General features: G+C 38.9%; 2 protein-coding genes across 7 annotated transcripts in view; one reads left to right on the top strand and one right to left on the bottom strand.

Annotated features, from left to right (window-relative positions):
* The window catches only part of TSPAN14 (tetraspanin 14), a 65,365-nt gene extending 62,621 nt beyond the window's left edge, over nt 1-2,744 (top strand). For all 5 annotated transcript variants that reach the window (XM_075217157.1, XM_075217156.1, XM_075217154.1 and 2 more), the window contains one exon: nt 623-2,744. In XM_075217157.1, coding sequence (XP_075073258.1) covers nt 623-694 — 72 coding nt within the window. In that variant the 3' untranslated portion in view covers nt 695-2,744. The remainder of the gene's footprint in view (nt 1-622) is intronic.
* Nucleotides 1,656-19,619, bottom strand: part of LOC142161481 (rap1 GTPase-GDP dissociation stimulator 1-like) — a 220,611-nt gene continuing 202,647 nt past the window's right edge. For both annotated transcript variants that reach the window (XM_075217152.1, XM_075217151.1), the window contains 5 exons: nt 8,320-8,445; nt 7,655-7,794; nt 6,641-6,767; nt 5,949-6,077; nt 1,656-4,317 (listed from right to left, as the gene is read on the bottom strand). In XM_075217152.1, the coding sequence (XP_075073253.1) occupies nt 4,166-4,317; nt 5,949-6,077; nt 6,641-6,767; nt 7,655-7,794; nt 8,320-8,445 (674 nt within the window). In that variant the 3' untranslated portion in view covers nt 1,656-4,165. The remainder of the gene's footprint in view (nt 4,318-5,948; nt 6,078-6,640; nt 6,768-7,654; nt 7,795-8,319; nt 8,446-19,619) is intronic.

Raw genomic sequence — 19,619 nt, forward strand, 5'->3', positions numbered from 1 at the left:
AGCTATCTGATTAAAAAGTTTGTGCTTGCTGTTATCGATCCTTTAATGCAAAATCTATTACTCCACCTGTTGGGGTAAAGTTGGCACAGACCACTAACAATAAATGGGTTACGCAAACTGCATAAAGGTAAAATCCTGTTCTGTAATAATATATTGCAGCATCTGTTTCATTGTTGGTATCCGTGGCAGAACTACCATTGGTGCAGCAGGTGTGGTGCATCGGGGCTCATAGAGATAATGGTACCCACTGCATGGCAGATGCAGAGGGTCGGGGGCCTTGGTTCCTTCCTCCCCGTCTCCCTGCACTGGGGCCCACAGCTCGCTAGTTCCACCTCTGGTTGGTATAAAGTTTATGCAGGAATTATCTACTCAAGGCTGTCATTGATTGTTAGCATGGACTGAAAAACTGGTCTGTGTATCTCTTAGATTTTCCACTCAAATTGGGAAATAACTCTGGCCAGAACTCCTTGGACAGTTGTCATTATTAGATGGGAAATAACTGGCCATTTAACACTGTATACAACAAATATTTCAGTTTGCAAAGTTATCATTTTAATGAGTTTAACACTGATATACAATATGTTTTCTTATGAAAGGTAACACATTTGTCTTATTCCAATAGATTTTTGGTATTTACCTGGCTCGGACACTTATGTCTGACATTGAAGCAGTGAAGGCTGGATACCGATTTTAAGAACAAGCCTTCTAGACTGGAAGTCTTCAGAGAACCACTCTGTATTTTGTTCCTATAGAACCATATTATCCACTGGAGATCCTGAGCCAAAACCCTCGATGTTCTGCATTTTATAAACTGAAGCATGGAAGGTCGGCTTTTATTCAATTTGTGTAATATAGCACAAAGTTCTACATCTAATTCAGCGCAGTCATTTAACTTTTTTTGGAGGGGGGGGGGCTGCAGAAAATGTAATCACATTTCCTGTCAGTGGACTGGATTAATAGATTTCTTGTAATTGTTTTTTTCTTCAGCCCTTTCTTGTCTGGACATATGGGCTAATGTCTGGTTTGTACCTTAAGGGTGATTTGCTGTTGCTGGACAATAACCACTGCTATATATGGGTGACCTCTGTGACCTTTCTGCAAAGGGAAGACCCCACTATGTATATGGAGTATTAAGTATATTTCTTTTTGTACGTTGAGTCACAGTTGCAGTGACCTTCCTCCACTGCAGTTGTTGTCCTATTTGTGTGCAATCTCTGATCGTTTTTGAGTGGCTGCACCATGCTGCCAGAATACATTTCAAGATTGCTTTCTTTTTGTTCTGCCATGTATATAATTTAATGTGGTCGGTATATTTCAAAGTATTATGCATCGCTTACCTGTGACCTAATCTGTGTTAATCTGTTTTAAAACACATTGCACAAAAAGACATCAGATTTTATTTGCAACCATTTGGACGTTCATAAAAACCCAAAATAGACCTGTGTCATAAGCAGAAAATTCTGACTTTGGAATTCAGTATGCGTTTAAGATTGTTGTAATTCTTAAAAACCAGTGGAGATTCATGTTAAGGAAGCAACAGTCATTGCATTACAAGAATAACTATCCTAGTAGAAAAGTTAAATGTGCTCTTTTTAATGCCAGATCTAAAAGTGTGACTTTTACTATAGCTCATGACCCAAATAACTGAATTTGCGCATCTTGATACACGTTTATTATTACTTATTTGCCCATTAAGGGTCTGAACAAATTACCGACATGTAGCAATTATTTTTCTGTTATTCATTGTTTATTTTCCTTGGCTTGCATGCTCTCTACTACTTATGTTGTTTTAAAATGGAGTACAACAGTGTCATCTTGTGGTTGCTGTAAATATTACAGGTAGCAGAAATTTGTTAGAAAGCAAAGATAATATTGTATATTATGCATTTGTTTTCAAGTAGACTGTACTTATATATTGTTGTTTTTTTGCATAGCAAGGTTAAATATTTTATAATTATTTTATGCATAGACTCTGTCATGTTTACAATTTTCTTTTCTACTTAAGCAAAAAAGGATGTAAAAGTTGTAACACCTGTAAGTATCATCAGTGTCCTTACATTCCCCTCCTCCCCCCTTTCGGTGATTTCCTGGCAATTGATACCATCTTGCATCTGAGAATGACTACTGTTTTTGTGAGAAATTGCTTTGTAATTTGGGCAGCTATTGACCAAATACCCAAAGTGAATTCTCTGTGTTTCTGCCATATTTTTATAATATATTTTTATTATATTTAGGCTGTATGTCAATGAATTGGCATGTAAAAATGTTTAGAACTTTAATAAGTTATGTTATTACAAAATATAGTTAAAATCGGTTATTAGTGTCACCATGGCAGCTGCAACCTGAACTGGAAGATTAGCCACACACCTTGCAATGGAATAAATTTCACAGAGCAGAGTTAGGCCATGCAATTGGATCACAATGTAAAATAGAGACACTCCTATAATGAGGGTTTATCCTCTCCTTGTCTGCTTTTCAGTTTTGTCAATTATTTTCATAATTTAGGATGGGACCACACACTGTGCACAACCAAATTAAAAAGGACAACATTAGATACACTCCAGCAACCAGTCGGCTACTTTGACAGCAGTGTCTGCTTTCCTTCCACCCCCGATCATACCATCCTTTGTCTGGATTAGTTTCTTTATAGATTAACACGGTCTTAGTGTAAGATGATATACATTAAAAACCATTGAATGATATAGAAAATTATTTTTTAAATAAAGGTGTTTTGTTTTTTTTAACATGTTGTCTCCAAATTTCTAGTTGAATTGAGAGTGGCTTTTGTAGCATGATTTGCTTGTTTTGTTTCTTTGTGCAAGTTAGAGCATATATGGATTACACACAGTATAGTTAAATGTTTCAGGGTCATGATGCAATAATTATAATCCCCTCTATGTCAATGTATGACATCGGAGTGCAATATTTAGTGGTGCAACTTATTGTAGCTCATGGGGGTGGGGGCACAACACAGAGTTGTATGTTTACTACTAATTTCCTTAAGAAGGCACTCCGCATATGTCACTGAATGAGCTCTCTGCTTTGACCGTCTACGCCATCTAATTTACAGTCCAGAATGCAGTGCACATAGTCTGGGGTTCTGGAGCATTAAATTTAAACCTGCTCAAAGGGTATCTGATCACAGATCAGTTCCTCTTTGATCAAGCAGGAGCGAGAACATGACGGTGGCACAGATGTAGATAGAAAATTACTCTTGTTTGAGTAGCTCTCTGGTCCTGAATGATGATGATCAGACATGTTCAAACCTGGATAGGACTTAATTTGTATTTTAATTTAATGTTTAAATCTTGTGGTGGCCACCATTAGTAAAAATGCAGTATTTCTGTACAAAACGTTCCACAGACAAACCATATTACAACTTCAAAAGCAATATGTTTTATGGGGTGTAGTATTTGTAAATTATGTGGGCTCTTTCTTTAATTGCCATCATTGGAGTGGTCCTAGCAAAATGTGTTCCATTAAAGGAAATGCATATAGTGGAAACTTTAAGATTTTAGGTGGTACTGCACACTTAACCTACTTGTTCCTTTCTTGTATTTCAACAAATAGTGTACTGGTTTTATAATATAATATTTAAACTAACCATATCTTTGACACAGTACTGCCTTATGAAGCACAATTTTAACCCATTTTTATCAGCATTGTGCTTTTGTCTTTTATATAGGTAAATTTATTCATCATAAAAAAAATAGAAGATTGACTTTGGCAGCGTTGCTAATATATCAGTAAAAGTAATGATTTTCAGGTGAAGCTTGTGTGCTGACAACTTTCTTAAATTTGACTGTGGATTATGGTAAAAGGATGATCAAATCAGAGATTTCTGCTACAATAATTTTAGTTTGGCTCTAATATTCAGAATAGAAATAAATATATCTCATGTTAGATGACATAAAATACACTATATTGCATCCTACTATTGACACTGTCTCATTAAATACAGTTATTCTAGTACAGGTTAACGCAGATGGGAGTAACACATGTCACAAATTTAAGCACATCAAAATGTATTTTGCGCAAAGATGACTTCTATCTGATTGAGCGAAGCCAATTTCTAGGTATGTGATTGGAGAGGGTAATGTTGGAGAGCACATTACACTGTTTGCTGTGTGTGTGAGAGGGCATTTATTTAATGAAAAATGTAAAACTATCCAAAGAAGTGGCCAGTGTTCTGTCTGGAGTTTGCCAGTATCTGCAGGACATTGTTGGCTTGTTTCACTACATTGCTGTTGCTGTGCCCACAAAGCTTCTCCAAGGTCTCCTTCAGGTTGAACACTTCCATTTCCTTCCTCAAATCATCTGGAGAAATAACATTACAATATAAAACCCAGCTCCACAAATTTAGTATATATATCAGTACAGTTAGGGGTAAAGGACTACCATGTACTCTATATCATGCAGCTCTAGTGTTACACTTCATATATTCATTTATGTCTCGATAGTGTTTTACAACCAGATTTAAATCTGCCTATAGTCTACAAATGTAATTTTATGTAATTTTGGAGTGGCATAGCTTTGCTGCATATTCTTATAATTGTCAGACTATAATCAGAGCTGTCAATACAATTGTATTTAATATATCTTGCTAGCATATTACCCAATTGTTAATTCATATGGATAAAAAACTCAGTTACTTTTAATAGCTTTTAATGTATCCCCAGTTGTATTTTATATATGCCTATATGGTAAACTTTGATACCATAACATGATTACTATACAATATTAAGTTATGAGTTGTCGCCTTAGTTTTCAAAACTTGGTCATGTACATTCTATAATGTATATTATGAGATAGGATAGCTAAAAAACAGAATCTTCTTCCTAGTATCTACATACAAACCTGCTTACCCCAAGAAGGATTGTAACTAGAGTTGTGGGCGCCATGTAACGCTTGAGAGTGTAAAGAAAACGCATACACAGGGGGTTTTGACAGGGGAGGTAGGCCCTCACAGCTGTGAACTCCTGCTACTATGGTAATTACCCCCTTTTGTCCAATATTCCATATGTGCAATAATTTATTATCACACCTCTGTTGACCTCTAATTTCATGGTTTGGGTACGGTTCCACGATGTGGAGAAATCCGACACAGAGAAAACGTGCAAGAAAAAAACGATTTCATGAAAAAACGACAGCAATATTGACAGACTTACCTGAAAAACCACTCTGCAGATATCCGATGGCAGCAGAAGGCTGACAGAACCTCCTTTCGAAAGGACAGGTCACAGGCAGTACTGTCTGACATCAGTGTGACCTGAATGAATTGACATTTAAAGTAGCAATGTTGGGACCACTGTTTAAACAATTAACCTGCGTGTTCCCGACATTGCCGCTTTAAATTTCAATTAATTCAGGTCGCACTGACATCAGATAGTACTGCCGTAGAGCTGTCCATTCAGAAGGAGGTTCTGTCAGCCTTCTGCTGCCATCGGATATCTGCAGAGTCAATTTTCAGGTAAGTCTGTCAATATTGCTGTCGTTTTTATCATGAAATTGTTTTTTTCTTGTAGGTCTTCTCTGTTTTGGATTTCTCGGCATTGTAGAAGCAATTGCCACCGAATTTCATTGCCTCTCTCTATCTTCCAAGGTAAAAGCAGGATAAACATGGAGTTGGAGTAAAAATAACGAAGGGGTGTACAGTTAGCAATTGAGGTATACTAACTTAGTGTTTAAAGTGTGAACTCCAAATAAGAAACTGATGCAAGATAGGATCCTGCCATATTTGAGGTAATAGCATAGACCAAATCAATAAAATATACTATGTGTGCCGCTTTCATTTTTTTAAACAGTCTTTTTTTTTTTTCTTTGGCCAAGATAAACAGATTAAAATTTTTCATTTAACAGCCAGGTTTCAATGGAAACAAAATACAACAAAATATATTTTGGCACTGTAAAGGAAAGCAAGAAAGTCAATTATTACAATCTACTGATACCTGAGTCTAGGAGGCTGCATAATAGGCCCATTGAATTGTATTTCACCTCTGGTCCCATAGACTCGTCCTGCAAAACCTTGTGTAAGATCAACACCAACTCGGACTCTTTAAAGGCTTCTTCCACTATGTCTGAAATTAGAGGGTAATACTTATAACATGTTTTAAACTTTGTTACACCAAAGATAATGGTGAGGTGATGCATAACAGACCTTCACCAATTATATTTTAATACTTGAAATACTTTAATTCATATTAATGTATTTTATGTTTATTTCAATAAACCAATCGCAAATATACTTTTGTAGTTATGGGGAGTCTTCTGTTTCAATTAAATATCGATACTTTGTACTGAATTTAATTATCAAATTATATGTCTTATGATTGTACATGATCTATTGGTATCTTAATGGGAGTTGTTAGGTTGTAGACTTCTAATTCTTGGTAACTATATTTATATGAGAACATATTTTTTGGAATTTTTGAATATTGCTACTTAGTGTATTAGAAATATTTGTGAGTGAAATTGCAATATATTACTCCTTATAATATAATCAATGTTTTGTCATGTCCATAAACTGGCAGTTTTTGTATTGCCTTATTTCATTAGACAGTGTTTGTTTTGTTTCACAAACTGAATATTTTTCTAAATGCAGTATCTGTTCAGTCCTGTTGATTGTGATATTTGACATTACCGAGGTTGATTGCAGATGCGATGGCCAAAGCAATAAGTGCTTCATTTTGCATAATGGCATGCTCGCTAGTTGTCATGGATACCAGATGCTTCACTCCTTTGGCCTTTTGAATGGCTTTCACAACTTCCTGAGAGTAGCAAACAAAAGAAAATAGTTCTAAATATAACTTACTGATAAATATGTTTTATTTTAACTTTATTTTGATTTATTTCAAACATTGCTCTGTTAGATGCTATTACATAAGACTAATGCTGTTATATAACAAAATGTACCAAGAATTCAACAGCGGTTTAAATGAAACAGACAATGTGATAGAAACTTGAGAATACATCACGGGAAGTAACAAGGTTCAGAACGCAGAGGCATAATTTCCAAGACAAGGCCTGGATGGGTCCTGTACCACAGGGACTATGGCCTCGTACTTTAGCACGCACTATGATTATTGTACTCATACTGGATATATATTGCTTCCTTGCCCTGTTACTTGTGCACACATACTGAATGTATAAGCGTCTTGATGCTTATCAAACATCAGGGGGGGATTTGACACGAAAAATTGTGAGACCACCGTGCAGAGGTGAAAATATTTTACAATGTGAAATTCCCCAGTGTGCCATTTAGGCCATAGGAGCAATTGTGACTTCTGGGTTTTGAGGCAAAGAGCTACTGGGATGAAGTCATAAAATGCAGAAGATAAAACATATGCCTAATAGAAGGGCATAAAACCAAAAGGAGAAAAAACACAAAAGATGTCCAGGTAGATTCTTCATTTTAACAGCCTCTAAGCTGCATTTAATTTGTATGCAGATTTTATTATGTTTTAATGCTTCAACATGCATGGGAATTCATTTAAATCTGCATGTTTATTTTTGTATTGCCATGTCAATATTAATGGTTATGTCAGCTGTTTAAGGAACAGTAAAATCAGTGCTAATAAAAATCATCTATAGTTCAGGTATATTTGTTACATTCAGTTTTTGTGAGTCTCCTTGTAAACTGAAGTGAATGCCATACTTGAGACTTGCTGTGTCGCAAGAGAGATGCCAAAAGTCGATTTGCTTCTCCTCGTACTCCAACATGGTCCTTAGCTTCACACCATTGCACCAGTCTGTGCAATAGCTTGGGATCCTGACCCAGAATTCTGGCTGTGTCCGCTTTAAATATAAAGAATGGAAAATGAGGAGTTTGTGAAATTCATATAAGACTGGAAAGCTTGTACATTTATATTTGTACATATCCTAAACTATATACTTTTTTTAAAAAAAAATTTTTTTTAGCTTTAACTTTTATTTAAAGGAGTAATCTCTATGGACATGTCTGACTGATAAAGGAAAAACGTGCTGTATCTTTTGCAATAGTCACAGTAGTTTTAATATTCAATTTATCACTGGATAATTTAGGATAAAAATAAGTCTAGTGAACCTTGAACTCTTTCCTCTTCACAATGTGATGCAAATGACGTGCAAATTGTCGTCAAATATTTTACTAAGCAAATCATGCACCTTCTGTCTTCCTTTATAAAGAAATGCATTTTCTTTAAGACTCTCCTCTTTAGGACCACAACTTTTCAATGAATAATGTACACAACATAAAATGTATGTTGAATTTTTTATTTTGTTTTGGTTGTAATGTTTTCAGCACAGTGTTTGCCAAGATTCAGTTTGACACTCTTTCTATACCTTGGCCATCAGTCAGCATCCTTAAAGTCCCCAGGAGCTTGAACTGAACTGGTGGCATCTCTGATCTCAGCAACATCTGGATTCTCTCTGCTACCCCTTCTTCCAACATTTTCACTTTGTTCATCACTGAGATCAAAATATATTATGGAAAGAAAAAAAAAACTGAGTGTTTTTCACAAATTCCTTACTAAAAGATACTTTACCTTGTTTATCCTATTATGCAAGCATTATTCACAATAAAGTAAGCATGAGAAAACAAAAAATTGATCCATTCATAGGACTCATTATTTTTACCATTTATTTATAAGGCAACACAAAGTTTCAAAAGTGTCGTACATAAGTGTATGAACGGGAGAACACATTTGCAAATTAAACAATGAGTACACGATACATGGTTTATACGATCAACAAACCACTACAAGTTAACAGAATACATGACAAATCATGGGAAAGAAAAAATAAAGACATACATGAGAAGAGTAAGCATACATAGGCATAGATAAGCAGGATAATAAATGTATGGATGCCAGTAAGACAGCAAATGCATTACATACAGATACAATTCAGAATAAGGCATGATGGGTGAGCAAGAAAGACTGAGAATGGACAGACTGGAGACATAGAGTAGAGAGAGCCTATGAAAGCTTACATTCTAAAGGGAGAGGATGAGGTCCTAGCGAATGCATACAGTGTTCTGAATCCAAATGATAAATGAATTAAGAAAACATTACAGTCTTGTTGATAAGTTAGATATATGGCCAAAATTTTGAGGTTTTTAAACTTTAGTCTGGCACCTTATTAAATCTATGAGAATTTCTGGACACATTCTTTGGTTTCGGATTATTAATCTATAACCATTTAAATATGGTGGGATGCCATTTAACAATGTTTTCTTTTTATCAAACTAACACTCAGAAAATTAGAAACATCATGGTGGCGCAGTGGTTAGCATTGCTGCTTCACAGCACTGTCATGGGTTAGATTCCAGACAGCGATTGTATGTTCTCCCCATGTTTGCATGGGTTTCGATGCAGATGCTGACAAAAATGTATCCATGTCTATAATGGAATTTAGACTAATCTCAAATGGACAGGGAGTGATGTGATTTGTTACATATTCTATATACAACACTGCGTAATATGGTGGCACTAGAGAATAATTGATAATAAATAAAGTTATTAGTTTACTAGCTAGTAGCATTTTGATAATGAAATATAATTGCCTTGGGAACCCCTTTTAGTGTCTGGATCAAGAGGATGTAAGAACAATTGCCCTGGACTTTACATTTATTATATGAATTTAAGACCAGAGGTCAATATGTATTTCATGTTTTATATAATACAAACCTGCCTCACAGTTTAAACCCAAGTTTTAAAATACCCGTGTACAGGGGAGGACTCGCTCAACAGCCTATTAGGAATATTTTAAAGGAAAAAAAAATGCAGGTGGTCCAATGACCCAGCCCAAGGTAGCCCAATATGGGACCGGCCCAGGGGGCAGATGCCCTCTTGCCCCTTATCCCATCCTGCCCCTGCCTGTGTATGAATGTATTGCTATTAATGTATACATAAATTTGAACAGAAAGGCATTCAGTAACCATACCTTATACAAATAGCAGCTAAACGGACCATTTGAAGCACCACTATTGTTGTCTTTCCAGATCAGACATGCTCCAATAGTGTTTGCTAAAAATTATCTCTCCTATCTGCCTACCTCTCCCGTTCCATACTCAAAATAGAAGTTCTTTTCTTTGTTAGCAGAGATGGGAGTTGGGTGTCTGTGTGCCACCCACCAAGAGAACAACAAACTTCCAAATAAATTAAGAGCAAAAAATGATTATAAATTAAAAAAAAAACACCATATATATTAAAAAAAAATAAAACACATTTATTCATATAGTTAAAATTTCTCACAATACATATAAAACCACAAATAATTTGGCACACAATATAAACGCAATACAATAAATCATAAAAATATAGACACTTTCTGAACTCCACTAAATTGGATTTATGAACATGATGACCTGTTAGATTACTCTCAAACTCCTCCCCCTTTTTTCATATGTACATGGGGAAGTCTCTCTAATAGAAAGAATTAACAGTCCATCTTTAGTCATGAGACTATACAAATACTTAGTGAAAAGAGTTGAGTCATAAGAAAAAGCTACCTCTCAGGAGATCTATTAGATCTGACCATCACGCTGCTGACTCCCCTGGTCACATCGCCCGCCGCCTAACCTCCATGGCTGTTGCTTCCTGCCTCCACATCGGTACCACCGCACACTACAACGCCGCCGACCAGGGTCGAACCTCCACGCCGCCGACCAGTGTTGAAAATAGCTGGTAGCCTGAAAGTGCAGCTGATCGCCTGGATACTTCGCCTTCCATCGGGACCTCCACGACTGCTGCTTTCCGCCTCCATGCTGATGACCCACGCTACTGCTCCAAGCTGATGACCCACACTGCTGCTCCGCCACCAGTCTTCCGACTGCTGTTTCCACCTGTTCCCATGGCTGATGCGCTCCTTCTTCTCCGGACAGACGCTGCACTCATCCGGTCCTGCTGATCCCTCCAGTCTTCCGGCTGCTGTTTCCTCCTCCCGTGGCTGATGCGCTCCTGCTTCTCCGGACAGACGCTGCACTCCTCCGGTCCTGCTATTCCCTCCGGTGGTCACTGAGGTCGCCCGCCGCTCTGACTAAGTTTCCTCGGTCCACACTGGCCCTCTTTCCCTGTCTCTCCTCGGACCGCAACCTTGACCTACCGGTCTCACCCAAACTCCTGACCCCTGGACCCATCTGCTCTTTTGCCTTCCGGGACTGAACTCTGAACTTAACCGTCTCGACCCTCCGGTTCTCTTCTCCCTCTTTACCACTGGACCTCTCGGACTATTCCGTCTCCTGCGCCTACCTCCTATCGCTGGACCCCTTTGGACTGCTCCTGCTACTACCTAGATTCCTCAGACTTGATTGGTATTGTTACTATTTTACCAGTTTTTAACTGTACCTGTTACTATTTTTACCTGATTTTATTTGTTATAATTTTATGATTTCATTTTTTATAATTATCTTTTACCTGCCATTATTTTGTTTTGTTTTTTTTCTTGATTTTACAGTTACCTGTTACTATTTTTACCTGGTTTTTTTTCTGACCTGTTTCATTGTCCTTATTATCTCTCTGTCCTGTTTTTCCATGCCTTCCACGCCCTAACTTTGTTATTGTCTTCCATATTGCCATTGTCTTCCATATTGCCATTGTCTTCCTTATTGTCATTGTCTCCCATACTGCTATTGTCTCCCTGTTGTCTTCCATATTGCTATTGTCTCCCTGTTATTATTCTCACCTGTTTTTCTCTGTCCTCTTCATCTCACTGTTCGGTTACTCCTTCCCTTCCTTGCCCTATTTTCTGTTTTTGTCTCCCTAGCCCTCCTTGCCTTATCTTTAGCTCCGTCATACTAGGCCTCCCTACCGACCTCATCCCTCTCGCCCCTGGTCTCCCTTCCTCCTCCCTCCACCCTCTTTTCTGCCCTCCCTCCTCCCTTCTGTCACCCCCCTCTCTCCCTACTAAGCCTCCCTGCTCTCGTTCCATACCCATACTCTCCCCCCGCCCTACCTCTCCCGCGCACTGCCCATCTTCCTAACCACATCCACATCTCCCCCCCTCCTCTCCCCCTTTCTCATGTGTCCTCTCCTATGGCGGCCCCTCCTTCACCCACTCCGCCAGACCTGGTGGCCGACCAGGCGGGGGAGTGGGCTTCCTCCTATCCTCCTCCTGCACTTTTTGTGTCATTCCCCATGAACCCTGCCTCTCCTCCTCCTTTTGAAGCCCACTCCATCCGCCTCTTCCACCCCATCCATCTCCGTGTCACTGTCATCTACCGCCCCCCTGGCCCCACCACCCTCTTCCTTGACAACTTTGCTGCCTGGCTTCCTCACCACCTTTCCTCCTACCTCCCCTCCATCATCCTCGGCAACTTTAACTTCCCCTTGGACAATCCCACCGACCCTGCTTCCAGCAAACTGCTCACCCTTTCTTCCTCCCTTGGTCTTACCCAATGGACCTCCTCCTCTACTCACTGCCTTGGTCACTCCTTTGACCTTGTCTTCTGCTACCTATGTAGTCTCTCTGACTTCTCCATCTCTCCCTTTCCTCTATCTGATCAACATCTCCTCTCCTTCTCTCTCTCCTCCTCTCCGGCTCCCCTCCCCCTGCCCAAACCTACTCTGTCCATACGCAACCTCGACGCTCTTAACCCGGCCTCTCTGTCCTCCTCTCTCGATACCCTCCTTTCTCCCCTTTTCTCCCTGGTCTGCCCCAACCAGGCCATCTCCCTCTACAATCTCACCCTCTCCTCTGCTCTGGATGCGGTCACCCCTGCCCACTCCTCGCTGCTCCAAACCCCAACCCTGGCACTCCAAACTTACCCGCTTCCTCCAAAAATGCTCCCATACCGCTGAACTCCACTGGAGAAAATCCCGCTTCCTGGCTGACTTCCTCCACTTTAAATTCATCCTTTCATCCTACAGCTCTGCCCTCTCACTCGCTAAACAATCTTTCTTTAAGTCCCTCATCCTTTCCCAATCCTCTAACCTCCGCCGCCTCTTCGCCACCTTCAGCACTCTTACTGCCTCCGACTTCGCCTCCTTTTTCTCCTCTAAAATTGAAGCCATCTGACTTGAAATCTCCTCCTCCTATTCTCATGGTTTTTATGAACCACTGACTACCAACAGCAGTTGAAAATTCTCCTCCAGCATAAACTTACAGCTCCCTTGCAGCTCAGGGGCTCTAGTTTGTTGCAGTGCCAAGAGTTCTTTAGACCCTGGTATGATAATTCCAATAGCACTCATGATCAGCGATAACAGTAAAATCCTGTTCAAGTCAGAGCTTCAAACTGGCTTACGCGTTTCTCCACACCTGTGGATTCCTTGGAATCCAAACCTCTGATCTCTAATAGGAAAATTTAGCCCAGAGGAATACACTTACATATTGGATTACAACATCCAGTATTTCAAAAGAAAAATGATAATGAATTAAAATTGTGCTAAAAACAGTAACTGACATTTTTACTTTTGCCCACATGTGCATCCTTATTACAGACTACAAACCTGCAACTAATCTGCCATTATAAATATCAAAACTTTGTATGGGTGCATGCACCTATGCACTGTATGTTCAACAATCAGTATGTGCATTGGAGCAACATAGAATACCATGTACCTCTTATTTCCAGTTCAAATCACTTTATCACTCTTTGCATTAATGTGTTAATTTTGTTGCATCTTATATATGGAAGGATATTTTTTTTTATAATGTATTGTTGAATGATTTAGCAGAAGGACAACAACATTTACCTCTGTGCTATGGTTGTCAAAATGTTTTATTTATTTGGTGTTTGTAGTACAAACTTTCAAGTGCATTATGTAACAAGGAATATGTTGACTGTACTCCATATTTAAGTGTGCTTTTCATGGTTCTAATACATTTTACGTTGAAATAGATTACTATTTAATAAGTAATGTCTAGTAATTACAGTATACAGAGATATATAAAAAAAAAATCATGTCAGAAGTACATCAGAAAATGGCAAGTAGTATTAAAGGTAATATAGTTATTTTCACTATGTGTATAAATATTAAGTAGTATGTGCAGTCATAAAAGTTTCTGAAGAAAAATCTCACTTTAATGGATAGAATGCAGTGTAACAGGGCTGCAAGCGTGCAAATGACCAGAAGTTATTTAAATACAACATTGACTTAAGGTTGGTCTTGGTCTCCAATGGTATGCATAACCATATGACAGATTTGGGATTACCTCATTGTGAGTTTAAATCTCTATGTATAAATATATATTGTATGCAATTAAGGAATCTGCTTTTATTATGTTCCAAAATGTAGTCTATAAATTAGGTCTCTTTTGTTATCAAGCAATCGTGTACAGAAAAAAAAATATTTGTAATGATCTGCAGCCCAATGTTTTGAAAATGACACAAGTATTGGTTTTCACAAAGTTTGCTGCTTCAGTGTTTTTAGACCTTTTTCTCTGATGTTGCTATGGTATATATGGTATAAATATGGCATTTCATAAGTGTTAAAGGCTTTTATTGACAATTACATTAAGTTTATGCAAGAGTCAATATGTGCAGTGTTGATCCTTCTTTTTGAAGACCTCTGCAATTCACCCTGGCATGCTGTCAATCAACTTCTGGGCCACATACTGTTTGATGGCTGCCCATTCTTGCCTAATCAATGCTTGGCGTTTGTCAGAATTTGTGGATTTTTGTTTGTCCACCCGTCTCTTGAGGATTGACCACAAGTTCTCAATGGGATTAAGGACTGGGGAGTTTCCTGGCCATGGACCCAAATTTTCAAAGTATTGATCCCCGAGCCACTTAGTTATCACTTTTGCCTTATGGCAAAGGTGCTCCATCATGCTAGAAAAGGCACTGTTCGTCACCAAACTATTCTTGGATGGTTGGGAGAAGTTGATCTTGGAGGATGTTTTGGTACCATTCTTTATTAATGGTTGTGTTCTTAGGCAAAATTGTGAGTGAGCCCACTCCCTTGGCTGAGAAGTAACCCGACACATGAATGGTCTCAGGATGCTTTACTGTTGGCATGACACAGGACTGATGGTAGTGCTCACCTTTCCTTCTCCGGACAAGTGTTTTTCCAGATGCCCCAAGCAATCTGAAGGGGGATTTATCATAGAAAATGACTTCACACCAGTCCTCAACAGTTTAATCCCTGTACCTTTTGCAGAATATCAGTCTGTCCCTGATGTCTTTCCTGGAGAGAAGCGGCTTCTTTGCTGGCCTTCTTGACACCAGGCCATCTTCCAAAAGTCTTTGTCTCATTGTGCGTGCAGATGCACTCACCTGCATGCTGTCATTCCTGAGCAAGCTCTGCACTGGTGGTGCACCGATCCTGCAACTGAATCAACTTTAGGAGACGGCCCTGGCGCTTGCTGGATGTTTTTGGGCACCCTGAAGCCTTCTTCACAACTATTAAACCTCTCTCCTTGAAGTTCTTGATGATACAATAAATGTTTTCCCATTTGTAAAGCGCTACGGAATTTGCTGGTGCTATATAAATAAATGTTGTTGATGGTTGATTTAGGTGCAATCTTACAAGCAGCAATATCATTGCCTGTGAAGCCCTTTTTGTGAAAAGCAATGATGACTGCACATGTTTCCTTGCAGGTAACCATGGTTAACAGAGGAAGAACAATGATTTCAAGCACCACCTGTAACGAGACACGGCTCGCTTCCTCCAACTGTGTGCCAGCTGTCATAGCAACACCCGGGACATCACTTCCCCTCTCTCCTGTCCCAAACGTCAATATGGCAATGGTCGGGACGTTTTCTAAGCAGCGCTGCATCCTGGTAACTCTGGTCAGCCGGGCGTGTGTGCATTGTTTAAAAAGCCGGTGAGCTATTTAATGTATTTATTAATTAGGCAGCGCCTAGGGGAATTTTGCGGGCAGGGCTCTGATTGGCTGCTTCCTGTATTTAAGGCAGGGAGGGCTTAGCCTCCCTGCCAGTTATAGCGTCTCTTGAGGAATTGCTGACCTGCTGTATTTTTGTACCTTATGCATGCTGCTGATACTCTGTATTGACTTATCGTTGCCCTGACCAATGGACATTTTTCTTGGATTCTCCTGTTTTCCGCCAGCCCTGATCTTATTGCCTGTCTTCGACCTTCCTATCTGCTACGGACCCCCTGATGCGGTCTACCTTTTGACTACCCGCTACCATCTGGATGTCCTCCATCTTCTAACCGTTGTGGTGTTGCTCATAAACTTATGCTACATTAGCGTTAAGACCTGGGTCATCCGAGTACTTGTGAGCACATCAAGCTCTACGGGAAAGCTGGTTGGCTATAGGCAAAGTCCTTTACCACCAGTTTATGACAAGACCCGCCAGCCTAACACCACCCTCCTTTTAAAGCTTCCAGTCTGTTATTCTAACTCAATCCGCATGACTGAGCTATTTCCAGCCTTGCCCTCTTCAACTCACTCACCTGTGTTAACGAGAGAATCACTGACCTGATGTCAGCTGGTCCTTTTGTGGCAGGGCTGAAATGCAGTGGAAATGTTGTTTTGTGGATAAAGTTCATTGTCATGGCAAAGAGGGACTTTGAAAGGAATTGCAATTCATCTGATCACTCTTCATGACATTCTGAAGTATGCAAATTTTAATCATAAAAACTTAGGCAGCAGACCTTGTGAATAATAATATTTGTGTCTGTATTTGATCATTTAACTAAAATGGAGAAACTTGTTTTCTCTCACTTTTCTATTTCTGTGTTTTCAGTGCATCGGACAGGAAGGAAAGTACTGTCGGTAGATAGTAATAATGGTATTGATTTTCAGAGATGAACAAATTACAAACTGATCTGACATGCATTTGAATTAATCAGTTCAATTCATTTTTCATGCTCATCTTGATTAGAAATTTTCTTTATGGTATGTTTTTGTGAACGAACACAGAACAGTCAGCCCACACCTACTGTCTGTGTCCAATTCCTTTTATTACTTAATCCATAGTTAAACACCATAGTTGCCTCACTATCCAGGCGCAGGTCACTCTTCTCCTTTTATTGAAATCATGTGGGCAATGAATGCAAATTTTCTACAGCAGTGACCCCTGCTGCATATATTCTCCTATCTATGATTCCCAGGCTTGACGGTGCGAGTCGTGTGCTATTATTAAAAAAAAATAAAAATGCCATGGGTTTGGTAATTATTTTTCTTGCACGCTTCATAAGGTAATTGATGGATTACATTGCATGTGTCCTTCTGCTATGCTGGATATGATGGATGACTCGCTTAACACTCCTGCTTACAGCATTTTCCGATTAAAAGAAGAAAAATCTCTTTTAATGCTTTTTTCTTCCCTCCCATCTTCCATTGTCCTAATAGATTCGGGGGCATTTGAAAACCTGACAATATTCTATAAAAATGTTTTGGAAACAATACATGCAAATCTTTAAATTGAGTTTAACAAATGGAATGAGCTCTATGCCAAAGCATTGTGTGTCTCTATGGGAAATTACAATTTAACCCTTCCTCTGGGCTATTGAGTTTACAATGACATGGGTACCAAAAGATCTGTCAGAGATTACATTACACAACTCAGTTGAAAATGTGAATTCCAAGTAGGAATTTACTACATAAGTAATGTTCACTTCAGCTCAATATGTCTTTCTTTAATAGTGCCGTGGTAAACACTTGAAAAATATTACACACATCAGGAAATGTCTATGCTTTTGTGGACAGGAAATGCAAAGTGCAGGAGACAAGCTGTGAATTTATATTTGTAGGTATAATAAACAGCCATGTCAGTTAATGTGCATTCATTCAAGAGACAGCATTGTTTAAGTTTTTGTTTAAGACCATGGTTTATATTTTGTAAGTAATAGTTTTAGGTCAATAATCTTCAAACTTTTTCCATATTGGGTAAGAACACTTCTGTAGGTCAAGTATGTACAAATTCATAGACACTTTACAGTTTATTTAATAATAGAGTTATGTGCACAGATATGTTGACACCCATATTAAACAATTTTGCTTTTGCTTTTATTTTGATAACTGCACTACAAAATGAGAAAATATGGTAATTTGCTGTGTTAAGGATATCTGAACAATGCAGAACTTTATTAAATAAATATCTGTATGTGACACAGAATTTTACAGAAATAACATGTAGATGTTGTTATTGCTATCTAAAGATTAGACATCTACTAAATATCTTCTTAGAATAGCATGCATACATCACATGATTACATCACACATACATATATATATATATATATATATATGTAAGTGTGTGTAAGTATGTATGTATGTATATATGTGTGTATATACATATATATGTATACACACACATATATACACACACACAAGCATGCTGCACCCAACACTGTCTGCCAGAACATATATACATACATGCTGCACACCACCACTGCCTGCCAGAACATACATACATGCTGCACACCACCACTGCCTGGCAGATAATATATGCATACATGCTGTACCCCACCACTGCTTGCTAGAACATACATACATACATACATACATACAGCACGCCACTACTGTCTGCTAGAACATACATACATACATGCTGCACCCCACCACTGCCTGCAAGATCATACATACTGCACCCCACCACTGCCTGCCAGAACATAAATGCATACATGCTGCAACCCACCACTGCCTGCCAGAAAATTCATACATATAGCACCATACCACTGTTTGCCATAACATGCATACTTACTTTATCCCACCTCTGCCTGCCAAACTATACATCAGTGCATGCTGCATCCCACCACAACCTGCCAGAACATATATGCATGCTGCACACCACCACTGCCTGCAGGAACATACACACATATATGTTCCACCCCACCACTGCCTGCTTGCATATACATACATACATATATGCTGCACCCCACCACTGCCTGTCAGACCATACATACATACTGCACGCCACCACTGCCTGCCAGAACATACATATTAAATGCCACCATTGCCTGCCAGAACATATATGCTGCACTCCACCACTGCTTGCCAGAACATGCATACATTCATACATAAATGCTGCACCTTACCACTGCTTGCTAGAATATACATACATGATGCATCCCACTACTGCCTGCCAGAACATACATACTGCACCACTGAGTGCAGCACTTAAGATATGGTTGTGGGCATACTGGCTAGCATGTGAGAGATAAGCTTGTGGGCATATGTGATGGTACATGACCTAAAATCTGTTGGGTATATTTGTTGACATGTAAAGAAAAGCTGGTAAATTGGGGTGTCATGTGAGAGACACTGGTATATAACAGGTGAGGTAAGAAAAAAGCTGGTGGTGGCATGTGTGCATGCGATCACAAAACTGGTGGGCAGTTGGGTATGTGTGAAAAAAAGACATGCTCTGGAATTGGAGGGTGCTAGGCTAGAGGAAATCTAAAAAAAAATATTTTACAAAGTGGTAGTGAATAGGTGGGATAGGCATCCAACAAAGGTGGTAGAGAATAATATAATAGAACAATTTAAACACTCTTGTTTATTAGGGATTAAAAAAAAAATGTGGAAACTAGATGGGCCAAGTGATTCGTATCATTAAATTTCTGTTGTTATGTTTCTGAATATGATATCATGCATATTTTAACTTTACAAAAAGCTATGAAATTCCATAGATAAAAAGCCTTACAGTTTAACATGTTTGATTAAGGTACAGCATGTATGCATATATGTTCTGGCAAACAGTGTTGGGTGCAGCATGTTTGTATTTATGT

The sequence above is a fragment of the Mixophyes fleayi genome, chromosome 6 (assembly GCF_038048845.1).
Source record: "Mixophyes fleayi isolate aMixFle1 chromosome 6, aMixFle1.hap1, whole genome shotgun sequence".
NCBI classification, from domain to species: domain Eukaryota; kingdom Metazoa; phylum Chordata; class Amphibia; order Anura; family Limnodynastidae; genus Mixophyes; species Mixophyes fleayi.